A 26,913-nucleotide genomic window follows, 5' to 3' on the forward strand; every position below is an offset into this window, starting at 1 on the left:
GTATTAGGAACGTTGTCTTCTAGTTTCTGGCTTTGAGAATACGTATGAAAGACAAAGCTCTGGAAGGAAGTGTGTTGCCTCTGGCACTAGTCCATATTTGAGGTTAAGCATGTTTCTCAATATATGCTGCAATGATACCTACGTTTTTAAGTTCTGTTACAACAAATTATGCTCTGCTACAGTTTCAAGCCTGCAAAATCCTGGAATAATTGGTTTAATTTTATTTTCCTCTTGCATGTGTTAATCTCTGACCATTGTAAGGTGCTGAAGGAGAGATGATACATAGCGTTAGATCTTTTAGACTTATATATAGAATATATTTTTATATATATATGAGAAAGTCTCACTAATGGGGACTTTCTACATTTTTACCGAGTAACAAATGCTTTCTGTACATTTTCTAAGACTATCAAGGAAATGTGTACTTTACAAAAGTCTTCCTGGGAATTATTTGCCTGATGGGGAAGGGATAAGGGGGGGCTAGAACAGGACACACGTGGACAGAATGAATGGAAGAGGAGGAGAGAATTGGCAGGCAATTACAGTGACATTTGATGGAGCTGCGTTAGGCTGTTATTACAGCCTAAAAAAAAGCTAAATTGGGGTTGGGGAGGGATGACACACACAACCTGTATGCTACCCTGATAGTCTAGTTACACTAAAACATCTGTCGCTTACTTAGATGCTATTTACAATGAGATTTTTGTGCAGTTGGCTAGTACAGAGCTATGCCTCTCCCGAGGAAGTTACGTAGCAGTGTTTATTCATCACCACCTGCTGCTTTGTGAGCAACAAGACATATAGCTGGTACGTGGCTGAGAAGAATAACTGTCCAAAAAAGAAAATGTCTAAAGAAGGAGGAAAAAAACAAATGCATGTATCACATCCACAGACTTACCTTCTGTCATCAGTACTATGTCAGTTGGATTTGGAAGCTATGCTGCAAGGCTGTATGGAAAATACAAGCAGTTTCACCTTGTTCAAAATAAAGTTATGTTAACTTCTGCAATCTGCATTGCTGTAAAGAGTTTAATTAAGTTAAAGCAAAAAGTGCCAAGGTTTTCATACATAATTTAACAATGGTTACATATGGAGATCACTGGGCTTCTCTACAGATGGTTTTGTTGGTTTTGGTTTTTTTAAGACCTTACTTCAAAATGTATCTCTTTCTTCAAGCCTTTTGTGCTCCCCTCCTACCCACCTCTTAATTAGATAGCTTCTGATCTTTGGAAAAGTTGATCCACTCTTATTACAAGAGAGATAGGGGTAAAATTGTTGGTGAGTCTGATATGTGGCATAATCCTGCCAATTGTTTTGTTTGGGATGGGGGCTGCTGGTTCAATGGATGCTGCGTGGTACTGCTTTTCTAAGCAGAGAACACGTAGGTATGCAGCATCTAAAGCGGGTATTAGACTTTGGATACTGCTCAGCCCTGCTTGCTTCTAGCAAGAGCCATAGGCTGAAATGCAGCGTTGAGTACCTGAAGTCCAACCAGGTACTCTTCTGCACATGATGGGGAAAATAGCATTTGGAAAACCTCAATTTGCAGAAACTTGAGCAAAGTGGATAGGTGATTTCAGAAAGGGCGTTCAAGCTGGATAAAAGTATGCAGGGATATCAAACCTAAATTACAAACACGTTTTAAGTAGTGTTCATCTGTGTTCTGGGTATGACCTTCTTTGCAAAGGACTAGGTCACTTGTCACTGTAGCTAGGCTTCGAAGTTACACATACTCAAACTACTCAGGAGATCAAAGAGCTACCAAGCGGAGCTTAGTTTATTGCATTTTTACATTAGTTTATTTTTCTCACTTGCTTCATAAGAAAAATGGTGAGTTTAATGCACAAAATGTCACTTTTTATTGGAGTGGAATTAAGTGCCTCTCTAAAGTAGAATAGCATAATAGCAGGGTTGAGCTGCTTTGTTTTTTAAGACATTGTAATTATCCCTAGTGTGAGTATATTTAAATAGATAGAATGGAAAAATGGAATGAGTACGCTAGTTCTGTCTCCTGTTATATAAAACCCACTGTGGTTACCTAAACTATCTAATACTTACGTGCCTCAGAGCATTTCTATGGTGAGGCTCAGTCAAACCTGCTGAAATTACGGTTCTAAAGGTTTCCCCTTTGTTGGGGAGAAACAATAGCATAGTGTTGCATATTGAACACAATCTGTAACTGTAAAAATACGGTTTGAAGACTTTTGTGTTCAGTACTATTAACGATTCTGAAGCAGGCTGAGTAGTTCCTTGTGTGGAAGGATGCAAATGGGCAGAAGTCCATGATGGCTTTGAAGAGTTTAAAAGTCAGTATGGTGATATTTGGAATATTTTGGTAAAGGTAGGCATCTTTCATGGAGGACAGCAAACAATGAAACAGAAGCTAACTGCCCTGAATCCTATCTATTATGGTTCTCACTCCTGTAGTTTGTTGCCAAATTAAGTTTTTGGTGGGCTTCACCTTGTCACTTACAGTGCTATACCAGATTGTGCAATTAACGTTTTTGTGCGACAGGCAGTTGACAGACAGCTGGGGGTGGTAGGGAAAAGCAGATAATTATATGCCTGGTTTGTGACCTGCAAAACCTCTTCTTTCTGTTAAAATCTGTGACAGAATCAAGCCCAAATTAAGGAACTACAATAGGAAAGTCTTGAACCGTCAAACATTAAAGGTCATTTAGTACAAAAGTGTAAAGGTCAAAGAAAATACAGGAAAGTTCATTGGAGAGGATTTCACTGCTTAATGTGGAATGCTATAAATTGTGATGTTTCTTAGAAGAATGAGTAAACTAAAGAACAATACGAAGTATTAATTTGCATTTTGTAGATACATACCGATTTCTAAAGTTATTTCTAGCATTTATGGAACTTTCCATGCTTAAATACTGATTTTTAAAAATTAGCACTTTTATACATTAGCCTTCACTAGCTAATGAGATGTGATTATCTGAAGGATATATGAAAAAGTCTTCATAAACTAAGATGCAATTTTATAGATTTCACAGGGTAGCCAGGGTGAAGATTTAAAATGTCACAGTTTGTCCTAGATTAATAACAAATCTCAGTAGAAACGCTCAAATAATGAATTGAGTGAGTTAATCTTTCAGTCACGCCTGTTCAGTTATGGGTAAAAATCACCAGCCAAGACAGTCTCTGTACAGTATGAATTACATGCTGATAATTCTTTTATAGTTCAGAAATGGTAAACAAACACTTTCATCACTTCCTATCCCTTCATTGGACGATATTAGATATTAATATATTGCTCCATACTTTGATTTGCAAGATCTTGATAATAAACTTACCCTTTGAGAGTCACAAAATAAAACTCAGTATTGATGACAATTTAGCAATAGGTTTGGTATTTGAGAAGGGATACAAAGATTGTACTATTTAATTTTAAGGCTACAGCAACATGATACTTCAGTCTTACTCTGCAAGAATCTCAGCCACCTCCTTTCCTAACTCCTGCTTTATTTAAAAAACAAAACACTCCATTATAGCTTTCAGCATAGACAGAAACCAAGACTAGAAGATGAGCAGAAATATGTCACAATAGGTTTACAGACAATGTGATCATTGTCTTACTCTTTTTGAATAAAATCTTTAAAAAATAAAAAATAATCTGTTACTATTAGTTGGGTTTTTTTCTGCTTTCTTTAATTTTCCCAAGTCAGTCCTCTTCATATAGGCCCCCGCCCTATGCTGGGTACCCTGGCTATGAAAAATGATCCCCATTTGAAGCATGCCTCCTGCTTTACCAATCTCTCAGCAGCTTATTTAAAAATATGAAATAATATGCTGCCTTAAATTCAGAATTATCTGCTCTCAGAGAAAAGACACAGAATATAACATCAGAAAGCCGGAGCTACAAATGTCAGAGAAGTGCTTGGTTTCTTTTCGAGTATTTTTAGTGAAGGTGATGTTAAAAGGTGATTATAACCACAAATTCAGGTGAAAACATAGGAGCAGATGGTTCTGAATGCATGATTTCATAATTGTATATTATGTATTTAAGATGTGCAGAAGCTGAAATGTGTCTTTAAGCTGACCTTTAGGAAGCTCACTGTCAGTGGGTTTAGCAACGTATTGTCACCTTGGAATTCTGTCTGAATGCATTCGGTCTGGTTTAGAGAGAGGTGACGTAAATGTCTGAAGTGTCCTTAATGTATAGTGCTCTATATCATGATTGGTACTTGCTGGCTCTTCTCAGTTTAGGCCAGAATGAAGACTCAGTTTTTCTGGTGAATTACACTGTAAAGCGCTTTTTCTAGCGGGTTTTTATTGAAATGCCAGTGTACTTAGGGCCAAATCATCCTACCTCATGCAGAGTTCAAAGAAATGACTTCTCCACAGAACCTATTGTGGTTAAAGAATGGGATTTGAAAGCTGCATAGTTACGTGTGTAGCTGCCATGTTGCGTGCTGCGCTTTAATGCCGACCTTCTTTGCATGAGCTTTTTGTCACCCAGTTCATTGCTACGACAAAAAATCATATCCCTTCTCCAACCTTCTAGCCGGTGGTTATTCAAAAAGAATAGCTGTTAGTTGTATTCCCCATTGCAAGAATCCACATTTCTTGAAAGAAAACAGCGATGCAGCCAGCCCCATGGTGACTGCATAGAGCTTGCCTTGTAGCTCTGTGCCCTGCCAGACAGTCCTTTGGGTCATTTTTTGTTTCTCCAATTGAGCTTTCCAGCCATTTAGTACTGGTACCTCTTCCTTTTACTTCTGCTGGTAGAAAACTAGATTAGAGAGGAGGGATGGAAATGGACAAAAGGTCTATAAAGTGTTACTGTTCAGTGATTCACTCGTGACTATTTGGATAGATATTTCTCTTAATCTGAAAGGACAGCTAATGAATGAGTGAAAACTCATTTATGAATGAAAGTAATAAAGCAAAACGTTCCTGTAGAAAGAAAGTGTATCTATCTAGAAGAAAAAAATAAACCTCTATCTATCTAGTTGGTTATATTGGGATTTATGTTGCAGTCGGTTCAGCATCCGTTTAACCACAGGAATTCTAACTGGTTTCTGGAAAATATGTCTGAACTCCTGCTTTTGATTTCTTGCCTACTTTGCTTCTTTAGATTTTCACAAAATGAGTGTGCATGGGATGGCGCCTTTTGCATGTCTGAATGTGTTTCCCTTCTGTCCTGCAGCAACCTCCATGTGGCAGGAGAGGGCTCTTCTCTTTGCCTTTTTTATTATATTCATCCACATCACTCTCTTAGGTTTGTCAGCTACCTTAACAGCGGGCTTATTAAATCTTATTTTAAAATCATTCTTTTCATTTATAACACATTTTGTATTTATGTGAACATAATTTTACATTCTTCTCCATCTAAAGAAAAGAAATTGGGGAACGCGTTTTGGAAGCATTTTCAAAACTCCCATACTGCTTTAGTGGCAAGGTGAGCCGGAAAAATAAAGAGCTGCAGGACTGCAGCTTTAACCTTTGGGCTCTAATGATTTCAATTCATTGAATCAACGTCTGTTTGATACTAGACTGCACGCCCTATACTTCACCAGATTCCTTATAACGATGATAAAATTCTGCGTTCTACGAAAACTAGCAATGACACGAAAGGGTGAACAAAGCAAGAAACCTTATGTTATGCCACTGCTTGGAAATCCTGGTTGGTTGGCTTTTGTTTAAAAATGGAGAAAAAAAATTCTTGTAAGGTAAATAACAAATTAGGGCTACTGTAACTTTTTTGATTTTGCCACTTTTGGTAGGCAAGAATGCTGGAATAAATGTGAAAATTTTGTGGTTATTCAACACAATTTTAAAACTACGCACTCCTTCCTCCCCTCTCCCCCACTTTGAAATAACCTTTTTTTTTTTTTTTTTTTGACGGTGTTGAAAAATTTCACTGGTGGAAGGTTCTTAAACAATCTTACTGTTTTTTGAAATTTGAAAAAAAAAAAACCAAACTTAACATATTAATGAAGAATGTTCAGTTTTTTGTACTGCTACTGCTCTTTTTAATATGGCTAGTGTTTGCCACTTAGGTGTCTAATTTGATGTCCATACTGGCATTAATTTGAAACTGCAGATCAGTAAAGAAAATATGAGATAGTTCTTAAGTATTATGAAACCTTTTTAGACCATGTATTGAGAAAATATAGTGTTTTTTTCCTGAAGTTAGTGGAGTCATAAGGGTTGTCAGGAGTTCAGTATCTCAGCTCTCGGCTTAAATCTTTACTGTGTGTTTCAGTTGCTGCCGTAGATAGGATCACAGATGGCTATGGAGAAGTACAGGTGCTGTTTTCCTACTGCGATTCCCAGCACGGTATGAGGAGACAAAAGCAATGAGTTAATATCTGAAGTTTTTCAGTTAAACAGAAGACAAGTGCCCTGGCCATACTTGTTCGCTCTGGTTGACTGATACTTTACTCTGCTCGTTACCATATGGACTGTATGCTTTAGGCTGTTAATGAGACATGTGCAAAAATGTATGTACAATTAACATGAAAAATAAATGCAGTGACATGGTAGTCTGACATAACTACTTCAGACTGCACTTACTTTATGTTTTAAAAAGAAGTACAATTGTTCCATTATAATGCAGAGATCTGCAAGATGTTTTAACTATGCAATTATAGCATAATATTAGTGTGACAATCTTACTGTTGATATAATGTAGCAATTTTCACTGAGTTCCCATTAATTCTGTATTAATGACATTTTGATATGATCTTGATAGTATAATCCTAATGCCTGTCATATCTAATAAATTTTGAATTAGAACTGCACTTCTAGCTTTTTAAAAAAATCAGATTTTTAACAGGGTATAACAGAAAACAGTTCAAAATATTAGGAAATTCTCATTATTTCAAGGAAATTAATTATCAGTTAAAGCCTTACACTCCTACTTTATTAAGAGAAGCTATACAGACTTCTTTATGCAAAGGGATGTATATCACTGGTGTGAATAAGAGCACCAATGTTTTCTATTTGTAGCTTTGTAAAGAAACCATGGAACGTTCTCCTTTGCTAGCAGTCTCTTACGGCAACCTCTATTTGGACATAAAAACACTATAACAACTTGTATATTATGAAACAACACAGTAAAGCAAACCAAGTATAGAAAGTAGTGGAAAACTTATGTATGACTATGATAAATAGCTATAGCAGTTCCAGAATGATGCAGTATAGGTAGCGTTTATGTGTGTATCTTCTACGCTACTGGTGATTATACTGCATGTTATCTGACTCTCCATTTGTACTTTTGAGAGACTACTCCTGATGTTATTTAACATGCAGGCAGAAATACGTCTAATGCAAGCTTCCTTATGAGAGGCTTGTCAACAGCAGCTTCTCTGTGTGACTTCCACGCACTTCTACCCCCCTGAATGTCTCAAATTATTTCACACAGTAGGTTCCCAACAGCTAAATGGTGATCAAATTATATATGGATTTATCAGGAATGCGTAAGTACTTTGGGCATAGGAGTGTGAGTAGTACGTATACCAGCTCTGATATTTGCATCATTTGGGTTGGGATGTTTGTAAAGTTCAAGACTGAAATATCCTAATGACTTGTAATAATTCCTTCTTGGATCACATTCAATCTGGTTATAGCTGTAGAAGACCAAATGCTTTACCATTGATTTAATTGGATTTAATTTCTTTCTACACATAGCTCTTGTTTGTTTGTTTGTTTGTACTTAAAACTGGTGGTGATTTAGGAGCCAAATATACTGGGAGAGATCATCTGCCCTACATCTAAACATAGGCATCAGCCTACCTTTATTGTTTTAAATTAAGGAGGGGAGAGGGGGCAAGGAAGCAGGGAGTAAAGCCTTCAAATTACCATAAATGTTTTAAAGAAAAACATTTGTTCAGCTTTTCAAGGGACCTTTAATCAGTGTCTCAGTTTCTAAGTGAAAGTTTTGGGATGCTCTAACGAAATGATGCTAAAAGAGTTGGTGCTAAATATGCTATACTCTGACTAAGAGGAGACAATTCTTTAAAAAATTTTCTTCCACAATAAAAACATTGTTATCAGACAACTTCAGCCTTATTTGATGTACCAAAAAAGCACTAGAAAAGTCCTCTTGAACTCCAAACTGATTTTAAAAAAACAAAATGTAATTTAAAATGAAAACGAGTCCTTAAAGCCATTTTTAGCATACTCTGAAGTCTGTCGAGAACCTGGTATCTAGAATGAGTCCATCCACTGTGAAACCAATAAGAACAATTCCTGACCTTTCTAGGGCTGTTCAGGTGTGACTGAAATTTGTTATTCTTTCCTTGTATTGTTAAAAATGTTAGTAAAATACTGTTGCCTAGCCTTTTCAGCTTCTTAACCAATTAATCTCACAGAAATGGAAAAAAAATATATTTTCTGAGACTTGATTTTTATTTTGTTATGAAGGATTTTCAAGTAGATTTTGCTTTATAGAAGTCAAACTTATTCAACTTAACACAGTATTTATTAAGTTAAACAAGAAATTATTTCGGAGTTAAACAGTAAATAATTCTTTAATGGAACTGTATATAGATTGTTCAACCACCTTGGTATTTTTTCTGCCTTCAGTTTTGAATGAATGCTGACTTTGACAGAGTTGAATTTCAGTATGAGAAGGCAGATTTGCCCTGAGGTGTCATCTGGATATAAGCAAACCTCAGCTCTGAGATGCTAAAAAAAAAAGGAGTTTTAATGTCAACAAATGCTGACCTAAACACTGTTTCTGGAGATGTTCTAGCTCCTTTTTTTCAGTGACCTTGGTGACCCTGGTGGCATGTTTGATTTAAGTCTCAGCTCCTGTAGCTACGAAAGGAAAAGAGGTCTCTGAAACCTTGGACTCGAAGTGCTAAATAAACACCGCCCCACATGACAGCTTCTACAAGTTATCAGGGATGACTTCTTTTAAATGTACAAGGAGAGACATTTGTAACAGCTTCTGCTTCAGAAGCTTCCACCAAAAAATAAATAATAATATTGTTTCAAGTTTCCTACTACCAAGTACCATACTGCAGGTCATTTCTAGATGTTGAGGGCTGATCCTAATTCTTCTACTTGCACAACTTACACAGCAGGTAGAGGACTGGATTTCCCTTGTGCTGTTTTCTTCTCCTTCTCCCTTTCCTCTTCCACGCGCAAGTTTAAATGTAAATCCATGGATGAAGCGGTTCAGCACTGCTAACTCTGTGGTCAACATAGAGAAGTCCAGAATTTCTTGACTGCGTTAGTTTTGTTCCTCTGTTTTCTGAAATGCTGGAACTGCTTCTTGTCATGTATGTAGTGGTTGGATCAAGTCTTGTTGTCACTACCAGAATTACTGCAGTTGTAATATATAAAATGTAGGCTTTCAGTGTAGAATGAAGGTAGGCAGTTCAGATATGTTAAATATTAAATATACAATCATTGCTAGTTTGGACAGAGGAAAAAGAAAAGGTGATTTGCAGAATGAAATAAAACTCTTTTCTGTAATCGCGTGCTCATGAAATTGCTCATTTCTCTGTACTTTAACAGCAAACCTATGTGGGCTGCATGTATTTGCTAATGATTCAGATGTTAATTTGAATTGGAAGCCTAACCTGTTAAAAGCAGCATTAACAATTAGGTTAAATTTACTTAAACTTACTTCTTTATTATTTTAATAAACTTGCTTCTTAATCTGGTTCTTAGATTTAAAAGGGGTTACCTTGAAAATCTCTTACAAAGTTTAAATGACCTTCAAAGGGACCTTTGTGGTAGCTTTTACTCAACTCTGACATTTCAGCTATAATTCCAGCACTGTGACAGCCAGGATTTCTTTTCCCTTTTTTCTTGGTACTGAAGTTAGTTAGGCTCTATCCTTGCTCTATCCTCTCTCTCTGTTGTGTTTTTTGTTTTTTTTTTTTTTTGTTTTTTTTTTAAGCTGAATACAAACAAAGATGATGTATCAACGTGTTGTGAGCTAGTATTCTGTTAAATACCGTATCACATAACAAAACACTGTGGTTTTTTGTGTGATATGGTATTTAAACTTACTGCTAGAAATTTATTTTTTAATACTTCCAAAAATTGACACGACGGCATAGCAGACTTCCTCTGAGATGCTGTGGAAGTTGGATTAGCTGTGTGATTCCGAATATTTCTGCTATGTGCTATCTATTATCTCAAAGTGGTATCATTAATGTGTCTGGTTTCAATCAAAACCAGTAATAAGCTGCATGAATTAATTCAACGTATATGTTTGTGCTGATTGTGTTTGTACATGTGGATATCAAATATTAGCCCCGGTATATTGAAATACTTCACACTGAGACTTATGCTTTGTCTTCCTATTTTGGTAAGAACATTTTGCTTTTAGGTCGCTTAACAGATTTGTTAAGAGTTTAGTTAAATTGAGGAGCGTTTCCAAAGGCAGAGATATTCTCCACTGGGGGGGGAGGAATGAGAAGATGGAATGGGAAAAGCAGGAGAAAAAATGGGGCAAGGAACGCTGAATCTATTTTCAAAGTTAAAGTGAAATCTTTCTTTGAGGGGGGAGAGAAATGTGAATAAGAGCTGAAGAAGTGTCTCCTGTAAGTCGCTTGTCCCTTCTCAACTGGTACGGTTGTCTCAGAACTCTGCTGGCACTCATCTTGCGTCACTGAGGTCTGCCGCGTTAACTAGCTCACAACAATTATCCTTGAGAAGAGAGTACTGATGTCTAGTTTTGTACTTCCTCCATTATTTAAGATGCTATTTATCATACTGTATTTCAGAGATTATATTATTACTTGGGAACTCAGTGTGTCTGGCTAGTCTTTTTAAGACAGAAATGCAGTATGTTGTACAGACTGAAAAAATTATCAAATTACTGCTGCTTCAGTTCAACAAAAATATATATATACATGTGTATTTGTATGTGTATATGTACATATATATGCACACACATATATAAATACATTTAAAAAGCTGGCATTGTCTGCACTGCAGTAGTGATACAACATAATGTAGTCTGCCTCACAGTGCACTGGACGTGCAATTGGGATAGTTCAGTTCTCTACCTGTAGCTTTGCCTCAGTTGTAGGTTTTTTTTCACAAAGAAAAAGTTACCAATTGCATTTGTAAGGCACCCTGATATAAAATGTGTTATATTTTTTTCAACGGGTTGTGCCCTTATTCTTCTGAAAGCCTTTTGCGCAAAGTCTTGTGAAGGCTTCAACGTTTAGAATTTTAGCGTTCAACAGCAAGATGCCTTTAATGGTCTGCATCGTTAAGTATATTTATAGAAATTTCTCTCTAACACATACGCTTTCAAAATAACTGAATATAATATATGCCATCATTTTGTGTTTCCTTTTTTTATTACCATTATTCCCCAAGAATGAAAATAAAATTAGGACCCCTGCTATATAGCTGTTACCGCATAAATACAGGCATTAGTGGTTGTCTTTCTGCTCTGGCAAGCATAAACTTCTGCTGTGTTTTGCAAAGGGAGACAGTTGATTCATTTTCCTCTCTAAAGTAGGCAATGGTATTCCTATGCTCTCAGTGTATTTAGCCAAACTTGCAAGAACCCGTGTGACAACTAGTGTTTGAAATGCCTTGGAATTTTGCGATAATAGTACAATTGTTCTTACTTATATTTTCTGTGTATGGTTATTTGTAAAAGAACATATATAATCACCTTACTTCTGCTTGCTAAGCTAGCAGTAATTATTTATTTAGTAAGACTGTCAATAAATTTGAGCCAAGAAATTGATAGCCTTTAATTAAAATAGTGAAAATATGGTATTTCTTAAGAGTTCCGCGTGTCTAATATGTTTATATGGAATACTTCTATGCAAGGTCTTTAAAGTTGTTATACATTAATAGTTGATCTTGCTTTAAGTGTATGCAGCTCTAAAGAAATTGACTATACAGTCTAAGAAAATCTACAAACAGTTCTCTACCATTTTTTTTTGGTACAAATATATTATTATTTTTTTAAGCTGTACATTACACTGGCTAAAAAAAAAAAAACCAAACCCAAAACAAACTGAAACCCCTCAAACTCTTCAAAACAATAGAAAGCTCCAGATCTAGGTCAGTTAGTTGAACATAAGGGGAGGAAAAAAAGGCGCTTTTTCTGTCTTCAGGGAAACAACTGGAGCACAATTAAGTCTGACGAAAGTAGTGTTTAAGTGCCCAGTCCTTAATTATATAAGTTTGCCTCTAAAAATGCAGGGTTTCCTTTTGTCTTCCCTGCATTCACTGCTGAGCGTTTCTCTTCACAGTAATACAATTTTATCCATGCATGATCTCAACATTAAGGGTTGCAATTGCTTCCAGTCCCTGTTTAGCCACTGCTCCCACCTCCTAACGGCCTGACTGTCCAAGTGGGCTGAGAGCCCCCAGTCCCGTGTCCTGACCTGAGCTGGGAAATCCCTTACGCCGATCCCTGGAGGTGTTCGTAGGCTGCAACTGAGCAGTGACAGTCTTTATAGGATGTTCACATCAGAGCAGGACGAAAGCAGCAGTGTTGGGAAGCATAAAAGCTTCCTTACTGTTCAATCAATTCTGATCAGGATGGAGAAATAATGCAAAGAATGATAACGCGATGTCTGTGTGGTACAGCACGATTATAACTGCAGACTGCCTGTACCGGAGCCACTAAACCACTTGTTGGAGAAGTTCTCCCATACAAGTGTGGTAAAACCTGTGAGTTGAAACCAAGACTTAGCAGTAGGCCTCTCTATTCCACACCCACCCCCCAAAAGAAAGATGCAGAAGCAGTAACAGAATTAAAAAATAATTCCTCAAGTTGCACAACTTCATGAGGTTTTTTTTAATCTCACTCAGCATCATCAGGCATAATTTTCTCCCTTGATGCACCGATGTCTTCCCCGCTCATTCCACCCTGTACGTGTGCACATAAAAGGAAAATGGAAGAAGTATTGGCTGCTGATACATGACTGTGAGGTGCCTGCTAGCCTGGGAAGGTTGGCTTTTTCTGGAAGAGAAAATGACAAGCTGACTGCACTTTTTATGACCTTTTTACTATTCGATCATAAGTATCCATGGTAACATGACTGTTTCTTTCGTGCTGGTATGTAGCATCAAAATAACAATAAATGCTGATTTAAATTAATATGGTTGAATAGAACTTGCTGCTAGGTGTGCTGAAAAAAATATTAGAGTTGGGACACAAGGAAGAGGAGTCAGAAATACATTATTTTATCACCTTTTAGGTACATCAATTGCCTTTTCTTTTTTTTTTCCTTTTCTCTCTCCCTCCCACCCCCTTAGCATTTTCCCATTTTGTTACTGAAGAATGTAATAAATAATTTAATTTATTAATTCTATTCATATGCCATGTGAATGTGTTCTTAATGGTCAATACTAATTTCAAAAAGTTTTTCATTCATTTCAAACAGTGAATTTCTATTTGCTTTGATGGACTCCAAAATTACTCCTCAATAAAAAGCTGAATAAAATGACACACCAGCTTAAACGCTGGAAACTTCTATTTTATGCATGTGATGTATAATTAGTTTCTGGATGCCTTTTCATATGACCAGACAAGCACATAGATGACCAAAACTCTTGCTTGTAATAATCACACTTCATTCACTAGTAGACAAGTTTGGTGGGTTTTTTGTAGTGTTGGATTTTGGTGGGTCTTTTTTGCTGTTGTATTGCGTAGAAAGGTGATTCTTGTTTAAATGTTATACTTTCATATGATTTGCCATCAGATGAACTTTCACTTGTATCAAGGTAGGGAATACTTAGATTCTGGAAACATCTTTAAGCAATGCTGATTTATTTAAATCAAAATTAATATCAGGTGAATTTCCAACCATGGAAAGCAGGTGAAACAGTCGTCATTGCTCTGAAGGCCTTATCAGTTGCTTCAGGTGATGAAGAGCTTTTAGAGATTACATCAATGTTTCAAACTAGCATTTTGGAAGCTATTTCTGCTCGTACCTTCCACTTGATGTGGTGGTACTGGGGTGAACGAATATCCCACTGAAATAGTAACTTGGGCATTCTTGCTCTGCAGAAGCGCTGCCTTTCCAGGTGTAGTGGCAGGCTGACCTGGAACTTGGCGCCTACTTGGAGCAAAGCCTCTGTATCATCTGTCTTGGCGAGATTCACTTCAAGTAAAGACACTAATTGCAAAAATTGCAAAATACTGGGGATGTTTTCACTGGGGCTTTCCTTTTTTTTTTTTTTTTTTTTTTTTTTCTTTTTCTTCGTTGCGGGAAGAATTTCTCGGCTCTGTTGCGCTGTAACCTTAGAGCCAAGCGCCGTGTGCCCGTCCCCGCCCCGGCCGCCCCCTCGGCGGCGGGTACCAGCGCATCCCCCGGGACGCGGCTGGAGCCGGCGGCTCGCAGGCGGCCGGGCTGTGGGCTGGCGGCGGCAGCTCGCCGTGCCTCGTGACATCACTCCCGGAGCTCACATCCCACTCCGAGCTCCTTCCCTTGCTGGGTCTGTCGCTCTGGCTGCTCTGGAGGAGCGAGCCCCCTCCCGCAGCAGGGCGGGCAGCTCCCCAGGCGAGGCGGCGGAGCTGCTGGAGGCAGAGGGGGGGAAAGAGTCGATGCGAGGAGGGTAGTGAGGAACGGAACGACACCGAGGAGCTCCAGTATGAAATTCATCTCCGCTTATTACTTGCTGCCTCTCTTTCCTGCGCTGGTCTTCAGCGCTAGGTGAGTACCGAGAGCTATTTTGCTTAGAGTTCTCCCGTTTTGTTTGCTGTTTGCTCTTTTAGATTCAGAGCTCTCAAGAGGAATAATACAGATTTCAGCTTTTACTAGGGTAGTAAGTTTAGAGCAGATATCTTCTCTGATTCTTATCTCTCCCCCTCCCCCTCCCGATCCTCTGGGAGATACTGAGTCTTCTCTTGGTCTTTCTAAGCTTTTCTTATGATGTTAAAGAGCTGCTTCTGTATAAGTTGGCCTACAGCTCGTGTGATATAGCAAGACGGTAACAAATACAAGCTTTATGTATAATAATAATTTCATTGGAAATAAGGAAGCCAAACAGCTGAAAACTGAGAGCATGGTAACGTTTTTGCTTATAGAGCACGAAAAAATAAACACTTAAAAAAATCTCATCTCAGTTTAGGTTTCTGTATCTGAACATAGACCTAGGGCTTACCTTTTTTTTAACTGTGAAATGCAGGTGAGAGGTTGCAGTGTTATCTCAATGCCAGGAAACGTGTTAAAAAGTTGCTGCAATATAGAAGCATTCCTTTCTGTGCAAGTATAATAAATCACTGAGGAAAATATGAACAAAATCTATTGCAGCTTAAAAATAAAACCTGTTCTGACCATGCAGTGTTCTGATAAGATAATGTGTAGTGCTCAGGTGCTCAGAGATAGTATATTCTCCATGCTGTAGACATAATATGTTCAGCAGAGAAAAGGTAAAGCTGAGACACTCTATCCCGTTGTCCTGACGTACACAGATAGAAAGTTAATGCTGGGTACAGAGCAGATCTGTTATAATGACGCTGCTCTCAGTTGAGGTTTCTTAACTTCTAGTTCCTTATAGGAAAATCAAGCCCAAATTTTGTCTATGGCATTTCTGCGTTGTGTTAGTAGTGAGTACCTTGTAAACTTGTAAGTCTATAAAGCGTGTTATCACAGGATACACGCATGCACGTTTGTCAGGGAAATGTCTCTTTTGCCATATTCTTGGTCTCTTCCTGTAGAATTGGCATTGAAGCAGCTTTTTGCAGAAGCACTGCGTGTTTTAAGCCTTAATTGTTCACTGAGACTTTACAAGAAAAAAAAAAAGGAAGAAAAAAGTGGGTGCCTGCTAAGTACTCAAAGTCAGGTACAGCAGGAGTGCGTCTGTGTACATGCTCAAACACACGCAAGTGATAACTGTGAAAATCTCTGAGTGGGAAAAGACCTGGATGCAGGGAGAAATCGGGAATGTCAAAATGCTTCAATTACTTCACTCCTTTGGAGATGGTTGTTATTGCTGAAGGAGAGGTACGTACTTTTTTTTTTTTTTGACACTTCTGATTTTAGGACTCTACGGTTCCAGTCCATACAAACCACTCTGATGCTCTTTGAAATATAACACCTGGAGGAAAATTGTAATATATTGTGATTCAATATATTGTGATTATCCTTTCCAGTTTAATAAGTGGTCTAAGGAAACATTCACTATCAGTCAAGTGTGAAACTTCTTGTCAATTCGGCTTAATAATTTTACACTCATTTAAGAGTGAAACATCGTTTGCTAAATTATGCCAGAGTTAAAAGGAGGAGGAAGCACCAAGACAGCTATTGCAGATTCAGGTTTGTATCTTGCGTGAGTACTACATGTGCAGATGTAGTGAAAAGAGATGTGGAAAACTATTCTAAACTATTCAAAATTTTCATATTTTATTGTTTTTATGAAGTGTCTTACAAACTAATTGAACCTTCAGGGCACTAAACTGGGAAGGGTATCTAGCGTAAAGCCCTAAAAGCCAGGTCCTCATCTTCTTAAGAAAATACTAACCGTATGAAAAAAGAACTGTAGGTCATTCTTGATAATTGTAAAAAAAAAAAATAAAAAATTCAAGTCCCTCCCAACCTTTCAAAAAATAGTTGGAAAGAATATGAAGAAGTTGAAGTTGACATATGAATATTGATTATGAGCAGTATGACTTTGAGGATTTGGATATATTTCCATAAGAGTATAGTTTTGTGGCATGTGATGATTTATGTAATTGAGGGACGAAGATGATCAAAGTGAGAGAAATTCCAGTTAAAAATCCACCGAAGTACAGCATATGTTGCAAAGTTTTGCTTTTGGTACCAGATTGGTCATCCTGTTAAAAAGGAGACTGAAACTCTGCTGTAGGGTTGGAGATTTGTAAAAGTCCCGGACTACTCTGTTCTGCATTTGCTTTCAGTCACTTGATTTTTAACTGGCTGTGTAGAACATAGAGTAATTTTTCAACAGCACATGATGGAAGTTTAAAAAAAAGATACAGTGCTATCAATATGCCATCTACTGGAAAGAGATTATGCTTTAATCTCCTTCAGCAGAAGGCAGTTCTGTCTCTGGCAGTTAGTATTTCTTGTAAACATGTGGTTAATTTATTGGTTGGACCCAGACAGAGTAGATTTGCAGGGCTAGTTGTGTTCGCAAAAAGCAGGTTCTGATATCCCACTGTGTGAAATTGCTTAGCTAAAGCAAAGCATCAGCCTTGCAGGGCAGAAAGTTTTCCATCATGAGGATTTATTTTTTTAAAAAGTTTGTACAGGAGCACCGTATCTCCGGTTCACGCGTTGGTGCTGAAGTCAGTGAGGACAGTACTTGCCGCCGAGGTGGACAGCTGCTGCTTTTTGTTCCTTGTCGTGTGGTGATGCCGCCTTCTTTGCATCGTGTCATGGTGATAGTTTAAGACGACTTCAGCGCGTCTTCAAGCCTAATTGTAAACAAATATGAATTGATGGGTTCAATTATGTTAACACACCATGTCATCTTTTCTTATTTTATAGTGTTGTTAAAAAGAGGAAAATACACAGCCATCGCTTTTAAGATTGCGTTCATTATTAGCTTTTGATTTTCAGGACAGTATGCAGCTAACTTCTCAGCATTGTGTAAAATCATATGCGTGAATCAGATGCCTATCAAATTAAAGGAAGTTTGTGTTTTTGAAATGAAGAATCTTTCCTGTATTACCTAAAGTTGGTTTTGGTGCAGCTTTGAGACAATGATGACTCTTAACCATATTCCAGCAGTTGCATTCTGTGGTGCCAAAGAGGTAACAAGATTGAGGTGCATTTGCCTGTCCAGTTGACTATGTATGTTTTGATGGAATACGTGAAAATTGCTGCCCTAAATCAGTCCCATTAAAAAGTTAAGAGGAACAAATTTTTGAAGGGGAAATTAACTTGGTAAGACTATACTGAAGCTGGTGTTTTCCTGACCACTTTTGTATTTCCTTGGGCTACTTGGTTTTGGCACATCTAATGAAACGGTTGTGTACATGTTATTTTTCTGTCCTGTGCTGAAGAGACCTTCTTCAGAAATGAGTCCCACTGTACTGAGTGCTTGGTGAGTGCACATAGTGTTAAACAGGCTCAGGGTCTGATTCTGGCAGCTGCCTGGGTGCTTTTGTGGCCTCAGACACCTAAATAATCCAACTGGAAAAGTATTTGTAGAAGGGAGTGCTTGCATGAAGTCAGTCATTGGCATCAGTAACTAAGATCTGCAGTCCAGATTACCCTGTCTAATGACACTTGCCTGCTTTTAGCTAAACGGAGAGTTTTCTGAATGTTATTTAATGTTACTATTGAACAGTTGGATGCTTTAATCTCTGCTCAGTGAAAAAAAATTATTGTCTGAATGACAAAAATTTGACTCCTTAGAAGAAGCTTGATGTAACCCAAAACTTTCCTTTTTTTCTATGACAGTGAATTCCTTTCTGTCCACATGTGAAATGCGACAAAGATGCAAGACATTGAATAATTTGATTGAAGTAGAATGCTTTCTAGCTGAGAACAGGGCCATGAACCCAACAAGATGCACTTTAATAACAATAATAATATTACTACTACGGCAACTCATTAAATGGATATACAAACAACAGGGCTGTAAAAGGCAGAATTTAGATTATTTTAGTGGCACAGAAATGGCTGGTGGTCATTTTTTCTAAAAGTGTGGTTCATTGGCAGTCTTACTACACTGGTCTTGCAAAGCAATCTGTAAATCATTGGCTTCAGAAGAATGCCACCTCTGTGTTTTATAGCAGGATAAAAATAGCGTGCTCATTTCTGGTAGGTGGATGTTGCTTAATGAAGGTATGGGTATTGATCTGGTGTATGTCTGTTGTTGGAAGTGACAGGAATATAGCGAATTCACTTAACTTATTAAATGTGAGAACCTGACTTAAATGCTTGTTTTTTTTCCCTGGATGTATTTTCAAGGTCAGCTATTTTCTTTGTTGGTTTTGGTAATTATTTTTTAAGGAATATGAGAAATACTGATATCTTTTCCACCTCTCAGATAAAGGTGTGTGAAGGACTCAGTCTGAGACTTGAGGAAAAGGGGATCGTCTTTGATGTTGTTATACTGGGGAGGTCGTAGGGAGAATGTTGAGAATCCATGTTTCTAGTTCTTAAGCTCTTTGCTGTCTTAGAAACACTGTTTGGGCTATAATCAGATGTTGAAAGTAACTGTTTTTCATTTAGATTGATATGAGCGTAGAGGGAGCCCTGCTCCTTTCGAGACTTTGAGGTGGAAGAATGAGGCTGACTGTGCGTATACCCTTGGCTGTAGCCACACCGCTGTTACGTGCTCCAGCAGGTAGCCAAAAGCGATTCTGACTTTTGAGATCTCAGGCTGAGGTCCAGCAGTGTCCTTCCTTTTCCCCATGATTGAAGGTGAACTCTGCAGCGTGGTAGTAGACTACTTTAGCGGAAAAGATGATGCGTTTTTGCTGTAGGTATGGTGGATAACAGAGACTGTTTTAATATTGTGCTTTCTGAATTCTTCCAGAAATGCAGGGATGTTAACTCTATCATTTGTCTCCTGCTTAGAATTCCTTTCACACTTACTTTTGCTGTCAGAATTTTCTGGGCCGTGAAAGCTTTCTGATTTCTATCAATGTGGATGATGATGCATATTTGGTTAATGGCTTGTAAGGACTTCTGTTTGAGGTACAGAAGTGGCATTTAGCATATGGCTTGGGACCTTACTATACCTGAAGAAGAATCCACTTTGTTATGGACTGTGTTTAAACACAATGGGACAAATTTAGCAGTGGCAAAATTCCATTATTTCAAGGAGTGTGTTTAGCTTGATGGCTTTGTTTTGACAACTTATAAGCAAGCACCTGATACAGAAAACTAGAACCTACTTGGTGAAACAAAGCCTTTTCTTTTTTTCTGGGAGAAAAGTTTTGAGCTTCAGTGATATATTTAAAAAGAACAACAAACCAACAACTGCCACTTCCCCAAACCAAAGAAAAAAAACAACCCAAACAGAAAACCTCTGAACAAACCAACCAACCAACCAAACGAAACCACCAGATATGTGGGCAGGAGGGGTTACTTCTTCTCCCCCTTTGCATGAAGGCCGTGGCCTCAGGGATGCAGGTGCTGGACTACAAAACTGGCAAAATGAGAGACTCTTTTCTTGGCCCAAGTGCGGTCACCAGTCATACTGCCTTAGAGCACACGGCCGCATCGAATCTGCAGGCTGTGGTATAGTGCAGAGATTTTCCGGGTAGCTTTTAAACAAGGTAATTAGGGTATCTCTATCTTGTGTGGAAAAGTAAACAGGAACCTGCTGTGGGTGGACTTCTCTGGCATCAGAATGAGATTCCTTAAAGCCAGTTTGCAAATCCCAGTACTTGAACTGTACTATATATACATACAAGAATATGTCTATGTGTATACACGTATATTCTTAGTGTTAGCCTCATATGAATTTGCTTCCCCGTGTTTGCAGCCCTTCTACAACAGCGCAGACACATTTATTCTACCTGTTTGTCTTGCACTTGGGGTGGGGAGGGGGGAAGACAATTATTTTTTTTTGTCAAAAGTTTTAAATTCGATTGGCTTTTCTGTTGTCGTGGTAGGGCTAATTTTTGGTTAAGAACGATGTCCTTGGAAGTGGCATGCTTGCTATGTTATCTTATTACCTGGGCTACAATGTTTAAAAGTGCTCCCCAATTTTAAGTTTATCAATCTAAATTAGAAATCCAGAAAGTAAGTCTTTCTCAGTTTGACCAGAAATACTAAAACCAGGTTCCTTTGTGATATTTTGTCATTTATGTTTCTGATTCTGGAATCTGAAAGGAAGAAGAGGAAAAAAAAAAACGGGGCAGGGGGAGAAAGGATGCTGCCAAAACTTCTGTAACCTTCAGGAAAGACTTATTTTAGATTAAGCTAATCTTCAGTTAAAATATCTATGCGTGAAAATATATGTGATCTCAGCTAAATCTCGAGGATCTCTAGAATTCAGTCTTAATGTAATAGAACAGTTGGAATTCTGCTTGTTATGCTATGTATAACGCATTTCTGCCCAGGAGACTTGCTGTGGAGTTACTTTTGACGTTTTAATGTATTCTTTGTGTTTAGAGAAATTATAGTGCAGACACTTTCCTGTTTCTTTCTCATTTATTAATTTATAGCTAGGGCAGAATATAAGGATATCTTAACCTAAACTTGTAATCCCTCTTTCTGTGAAATTGTGGTTTGATATTATTTTCTATATTTAACAAAAACCTGTTCACAGATAGTAATCCTTATGATGTACCACTCTTCAGACAAATAAATCTCATTTATGTCACTTGTCAAAACCAGCGTTTCTTCTCATTGTCTAGTTTTGCACGACGAGTGCGCCAGCTGTCTTGTAAGGGTCAGATCTGTAAATATTCTCTGTATGGAAGACAAGTAATGTGTTTGGCGGAAAGAATAAAGTTACGTCATGCCATCCTTCAATTTTAATATTGTGCGAAGGTTTTAGATATGTATTGTTATATTTGCTATTTCAAACACATTGGAGTGGCAAGTACGTCTTAGAAATGCTGAAGAATAAATATGACATTGCATCAAATAGCAGTTCCTGTGTACCACGGTAGAGTTTTCCCCCTTTTCCTTGTGCTATTATTTACTTATCTTACCTCATATCTCTCCTGTGTTTATTAATCCTTACTTTTACTGCGTATTATCTTAGCAATGTGTTTTGTAGAGTTCCCTCTGAAATCTCTGCTGTATTTGATGAAACAAACAATACTTCGGTGAATCATGAGGGAAATCAATGCGTATGACTTGTGCAAGCTGAAGAAATAGGTGTGTGTGGAATTTCTCAATATCTTACTTGTCAATATTGATTGATAGCTTCTATGGAAAGGAGTAGAGAAATGTCAAAAATTCTGGCGTGTTTTGTCTCCACATGCTATGTAGATAAGATAAGGCTAGTATGCTGCCAGCTGGTGTATTTTACCCAAATTGTGAATTTTTCCATCCACTTACATATTCTTATTATTATCATGTATGAATGCTCATATTTTGTCGATTTATCGTCACAATTTCCTTGTGGGAAATGAGTAGGTTTAGTCCTCATTTGCTGAGTAGGAGAGTGGAAGCTGGGTAAGAAGCAGATTTACCCACTGTCAGACAAATTGCAGCACTTAAAAAGCCGAGCACATATTTGCTCAATCCCATCTAATGGCAAAACCTAACGCCTTTCCCTTTCAGCTGGAGACGGAGCTGCAGCAGAACATCCTTCTAACTTCTCCCTGCAAATTTCTTTCAGGCCACCACATTTTCACCAAATGATGTGTCTTATCACTGGCTTTGCTATCTTCTCAGCTAGAGAGCATCAAAACACCTTCTATGAAAGGACAGGGAAACGGGGTTTATGATGGGATACAGTCTCTGTAATATCACTATAATATAACCCTTTAACATATTTTTCAGTAGCTGCTATGGCTCTTTATAAAACGTGGTTTGGTACTGGGGTGGAAGACAAATTACCTAGCGCTGTAAGTGGTAGACAAACTGTGGCCATTTACTAGTACCCTATAGTTGTCATATTCTCAGTACTCGATGCTGCTTTTCAGGTGTTTCTGTGGTTTTGTTGATGGGAATGACTACAGAAGTAGGAGCTGTGACGTTGTACCTCAGAATTGCTTGGCGAACCAGGGGACCTGGAGTGACAATAACCACAGTAATAGACTTTGTTCACCTGATGTAAGCCATCCTCATCGTGTCTGAATGACTTTGCAGTCATGTGTTTGTTTCAGACTAGCCTGTGACAGCAAACAAAGGGGGGAAAAAAAAAAGCGAGATTTTCTGAAATGTGGAGGAGAAAAGAAAAAATGTGCGGAAAAATTGAACTGACAAGACTGAAAAGCAGCTGTGTTCTGGGTGGCATTAGATTGTCTGTTGAGGAAGTTTCTTCCTCCTGCTGCAGCGTAATGAAATGTGTGCTCAATGTGCAAAGAGGGAATGTCTTTCTTGAAAATGGAGAAATAAAATCAATTTTACTACTGCTTCACTTACAGCTTTTTTTGTGAAGGAATATTTTCAGGATGGGGTGAAGCTCAGCCAGGATGCAAATCTAACAACTGTGTTAAGTAAATAGCTGAACCTTTGAGCTGCTCTGCCGAAACCTACCAGTTGATGATTAATTCTTATTTTCTGTGCCAAAATACACCACACAGCTATTGTGTTCTTACTACTTATTAGTGACTGGCAGAGTCCACCAGCCCCGCTGCAGATCTACCCCTCTGTTCTACGGAGAGTACACGAGTTCCTGGCGTATGCTTCTCTGAAAATAGGCACTGTGGCTTTTTTGTTGGTTTTGGGTTGTTTTCTTCTTCCTTCCAAGAAAGGGAGCTAAGGTTTGCCAAGGGACTACACATTTTAGAAAGGCTTAATACCTATAATCTGCAGTGGATTTTCTTTAAGTGAGCTGGACGAGTCTAATCTGATGCCTTTTGAATTTCAAAAGGGGACAGCATGTTGGCTGCGCTAACCTCGTGGTGAAAATCTGAACGTAAATGAGAGCGATATGCTTTGAAAATTAGACTCTTATTTAGCTGCTGGTATGTATGAGGGTTACCAAATTGCTGTGATTGTTAGCAGTCCATCCTGACCTGCTTTAGAAAGTCTAGTTTCATAGCTTTCTTTGTTTCAGCCTGAGTTGAGGAATAAGGTTATTTGGCTTAATGCAAATGGTAAGGCTTCGGAAATGAATCTGTAACCATGGTACCTAGATGACAATGGGGCGAAGGGGGGTCAGAACTCACGGCAGCGTTGCTTCTTGCTCCTTCTCTTCTGCTTCCTTCATTATTAAGCATCTCTAACTTTGCAATCAGTGCAGCCTGGGCTATTTAATTTGGTGAAAAATCAGTCTCGAACACTGCTTTCTTTGAAATCTATGCATTCATACATGAATGATGCATGAAAAAAATACGCTCCTTAAGTGTATAGATAGTGAATAGAGACTTCTCTGCAGTTGCTTTTTTATTTACTTGTAAAACAACTATCTGCTGTTCAGTATACACAGATGTGCTGTATCTGAATTGGGAAAGCTTATGAAAGCAGATATTTAATTTAATATTTTTCCTTTACTCATACCTCTCTCTGTCCCTGTTTCAAACATCCTAGTTCTTTCCCTAATTTCTACTCTGGAGCTGGAGCATTTTTGGCTCAAAGGAAGATTGTTATCTGTTCCTGGAAGCAAAAAGAATTAAACTGCTGTAAAAACTAAAAGTAGAATCTGTTTTAAGGAAATAGTAATCAGTTCTTCAAATGGACACAGAAAAACTTGCATTTCTATCTGTTTTAATGTGATAGTATGTGGTATTGCCTGTTTTATACGTACCTAGACTGACAAAATTTAAATAGCTTCTGAAATCGCTAGGAAGAAATACAGGACATGTATACCAGAACTAAGTGTTTAAGGAATATACATTCCTGTTGAACGAGATGAATCCCCCATCACTGGCTTATAAAATGTAACCTGAAAGGTTTAATCCATTTCCACCCAATAGGTGATGTACAGAAGTTGATACTGCAGTCAGAGTTAAATATTATAGTAGAAACACGTTCACTCTACTGTAGGGACATCATGTCTTTCTTTCCTGCTTAAGCTTGATGATTATATCACATGTTAAACCAGAACTTTAATGGAAACCCTTTCCTGACAGCATTTAGTCGTTACAGGAACATGAAGTTTTTGTTGCACTGGCTTAAACCTGTAGCACAAGGTACTGTTGACAGGAATGGTTGCTACCAGAGGAAGGTGAAAAAACCTTGGAAGAAGCTGTATGGAATTCATTTCATCTGCCTTAAATCATTCCATGTTCTAGGGAATGAAATGATCCTTAAGTAGCTTGAGCCGTTTCTGTAGAATAATATTCAGACAGGTAACAGAATCTTTGTTCTCGTGAATATTTGCAAGGATCCATCTGGAGAAATAGGTGTTTTCAGCAATTCAGGTGGTGTCTAAGCTGGAAACAAACATACGCATCCCAGCAGTCTGCCCCCCCCACCGCCTGAACGGCAGGGAAACTGTTGGGAAGTTTCACGATACTACGTCAGAAGTGAGACATTGCCATAGCCATTCTGGGGTGCCGAAGATACCAAAATATAAGATATCAAAGGGGGAGAGGGGGTGGGTGGTGATGGGAAAACAGACTAATTTTGATATCTGTTAAAAGGAGGTAGATAAAAAGGGATATTAAGCAGTGAATGACTAAGTTGGAGTATTGATATTATTCTGGAGATACTCTATTTACCGGTATCTTACCAGAAGGTAGCTGCATCCAGGTACTGCTCTTTCTTTACAAAGATGGGAAAAAGATGGTATGTATGTAGAGTGTGAGAAAAGATTGGAGAGGAGGAGACTTCTGCTCTGCTTGTTCCTCCTCCCAACTTAGAAATTATGGTATCGGTGTAGGTTTAATTCTTTAAAATAAAAACTTAAAATGGATTTGAAAGCATGGCTTAAACCCCGCATTCTTATCCTAATAAGAAAGCAGTAAAAAGCTAGCACTTTCACCTGAATTCTAGGGTTATAGAACAGATTCCTCGTGTGCTACGGATACTTATGCGCCGTGTACTTTAAACCTCATAAATGATGTACACCTAATGCTGATTTAAGGGTAAATCTTTGTGTTCTGCAGATAACGCTATCCAATAGATAGTGTGTGTGGAGGGGGAAATCTCCTTCGTGCTCATTACTTACCACACACTGAGGATGGAAAGAATTCTTACCTGTTTCTTGTTAATTTAACGAAAAAGGGTGGCAGTGGGCAAGTCTCCTCGTCTGGAGCGTATGTCGAAACATCATTGTGGATAGTGATAAAAAGAAACTAAAGACTGCAAAATTGTATCCAATTCCATTAGTGTATTTTTTGAATGTAAAAAGATCTCTTTCACTCAAGGGAAAATATATAAATATGTATAGTGTATGTACCTCTGTGGAAAGGATTTCTAGTTGCAGACACATAATGAAGTATGAAAAACCGATTTTTGGCTATCTTTTCTCAGTGGCTTGAATAGATATGTATGCTTTTGCTTATATAGAATGAAATGCTTCAAAACAGCTGAATCTTTTTTTCAGCAGCTGAGGCATCAAGTTTGAATACAGCTTTTGCAGATAAAAATATTAAATTATTTCTACAGCTATCATTGGGCTTTAATTCTTTATATCCTGCCACTTCCTTGAAATGCAAGAAACGATGGTGGAGACAAGCATTGTTTCTGGCAAATACGTAATCTGGAATTATTCTGCTAACTTCCACTTTTGCAGTCTTTTGGTTGGACAGTCTTGCACTTCAGCGTAAAAAAAGATCAAAACTTTCTGTAGATTCCTTGTATTTCAACAGAATATTATATTTATGTTGATAATGCCCATTAGTTGCTGCCATTGGGGCATCGGTCTAACGCTACTGAAAACGTAACTTGAGAACTTGGTGTCGTGTTAAATGCTTACTCAGCAATCTGTTATCTTGGTGGGGCTTTCCTCGCTAGACCGGGTTATCCGTGTAATCTCCTGTTGCAGCAGCGTCTGACACATCCCAAGGGGCTGTTCCAAACAACTCCCTTGTGTGTGAAACAGTGGATGCTTTTCAATGCTCTCTTCTTCACCGGCTCTGAAGCTTTTGCAAAATTTGCATGGCAGGTACCCCTCCAAATCGATTTTAGAGCAAGATCTGAATCTTCTTAGGCCTCAGATCCTTTTATGAACTGGCAGCATTTCATATAACCTCAAAATCCATGCTAAAAATGTTAGTTGCGCTTTTGAAAATGACTAAGCTTATAAAATTGGATATTGAGCATGATCGGACCAATAGGTGGGATGAGCAGAATCCTGCATCTGCTTTTGAGTAATAATAAAAAGAAATAAACTGAGGGAAAAGATTAAAAAAATAAAAAATATAAAAAAATCCTAATTGCACTATTTGGGGTTGCTTGACTTTAAGATATCTCTGTATTACCTTTGATAACGGATGCAAATGTCAGTCTTCATACAATT

General features: G+C 38.0%; 1 protein-coding gene across 1 annotated transcript in view; it reads left to right on the forward strand.

Annotated features, from left to right (window-relative positions):
• Positions 1 to 14,243: 14,243 nt before the first annotated feature.
• LUZP2 (leucine zipper protein 2) overlaps positions 14,244 to 26,913 on the forward strand; it is a 211,909-nt gene continuing 199,239 nt past the window's right edge. Inside the window, exon 1 of the mRNA XM_063332815.1 lies at positions 14,244 to 14,612. Within this exon, the coding sequence (XP_063188885.1) occupies positions 14,551 to 14,612 (62 nt within the window). The 5' untranslated portion in view covers positions 14,244 to 14,550. The remainder of the gene's footprint in view (positions 14,613 to 26,913) is intronic.

The sequence above is a fragment of the Chroicocephalus ridibundus genome, chromosome 4, assembly GCF_963924245.1.
Source record: "Chroicocephalus ridibundus chromosome 4, bChrRid1.1, whole genome shotgun sequence".
Taxonomy (NCBI): domain Eukaryota; kingdom Metazoa; phylum Chordata; class Aves; order Charadriiformes; family Laridae; genus Chroicocephalus; species Chroicocephalus ridibundus.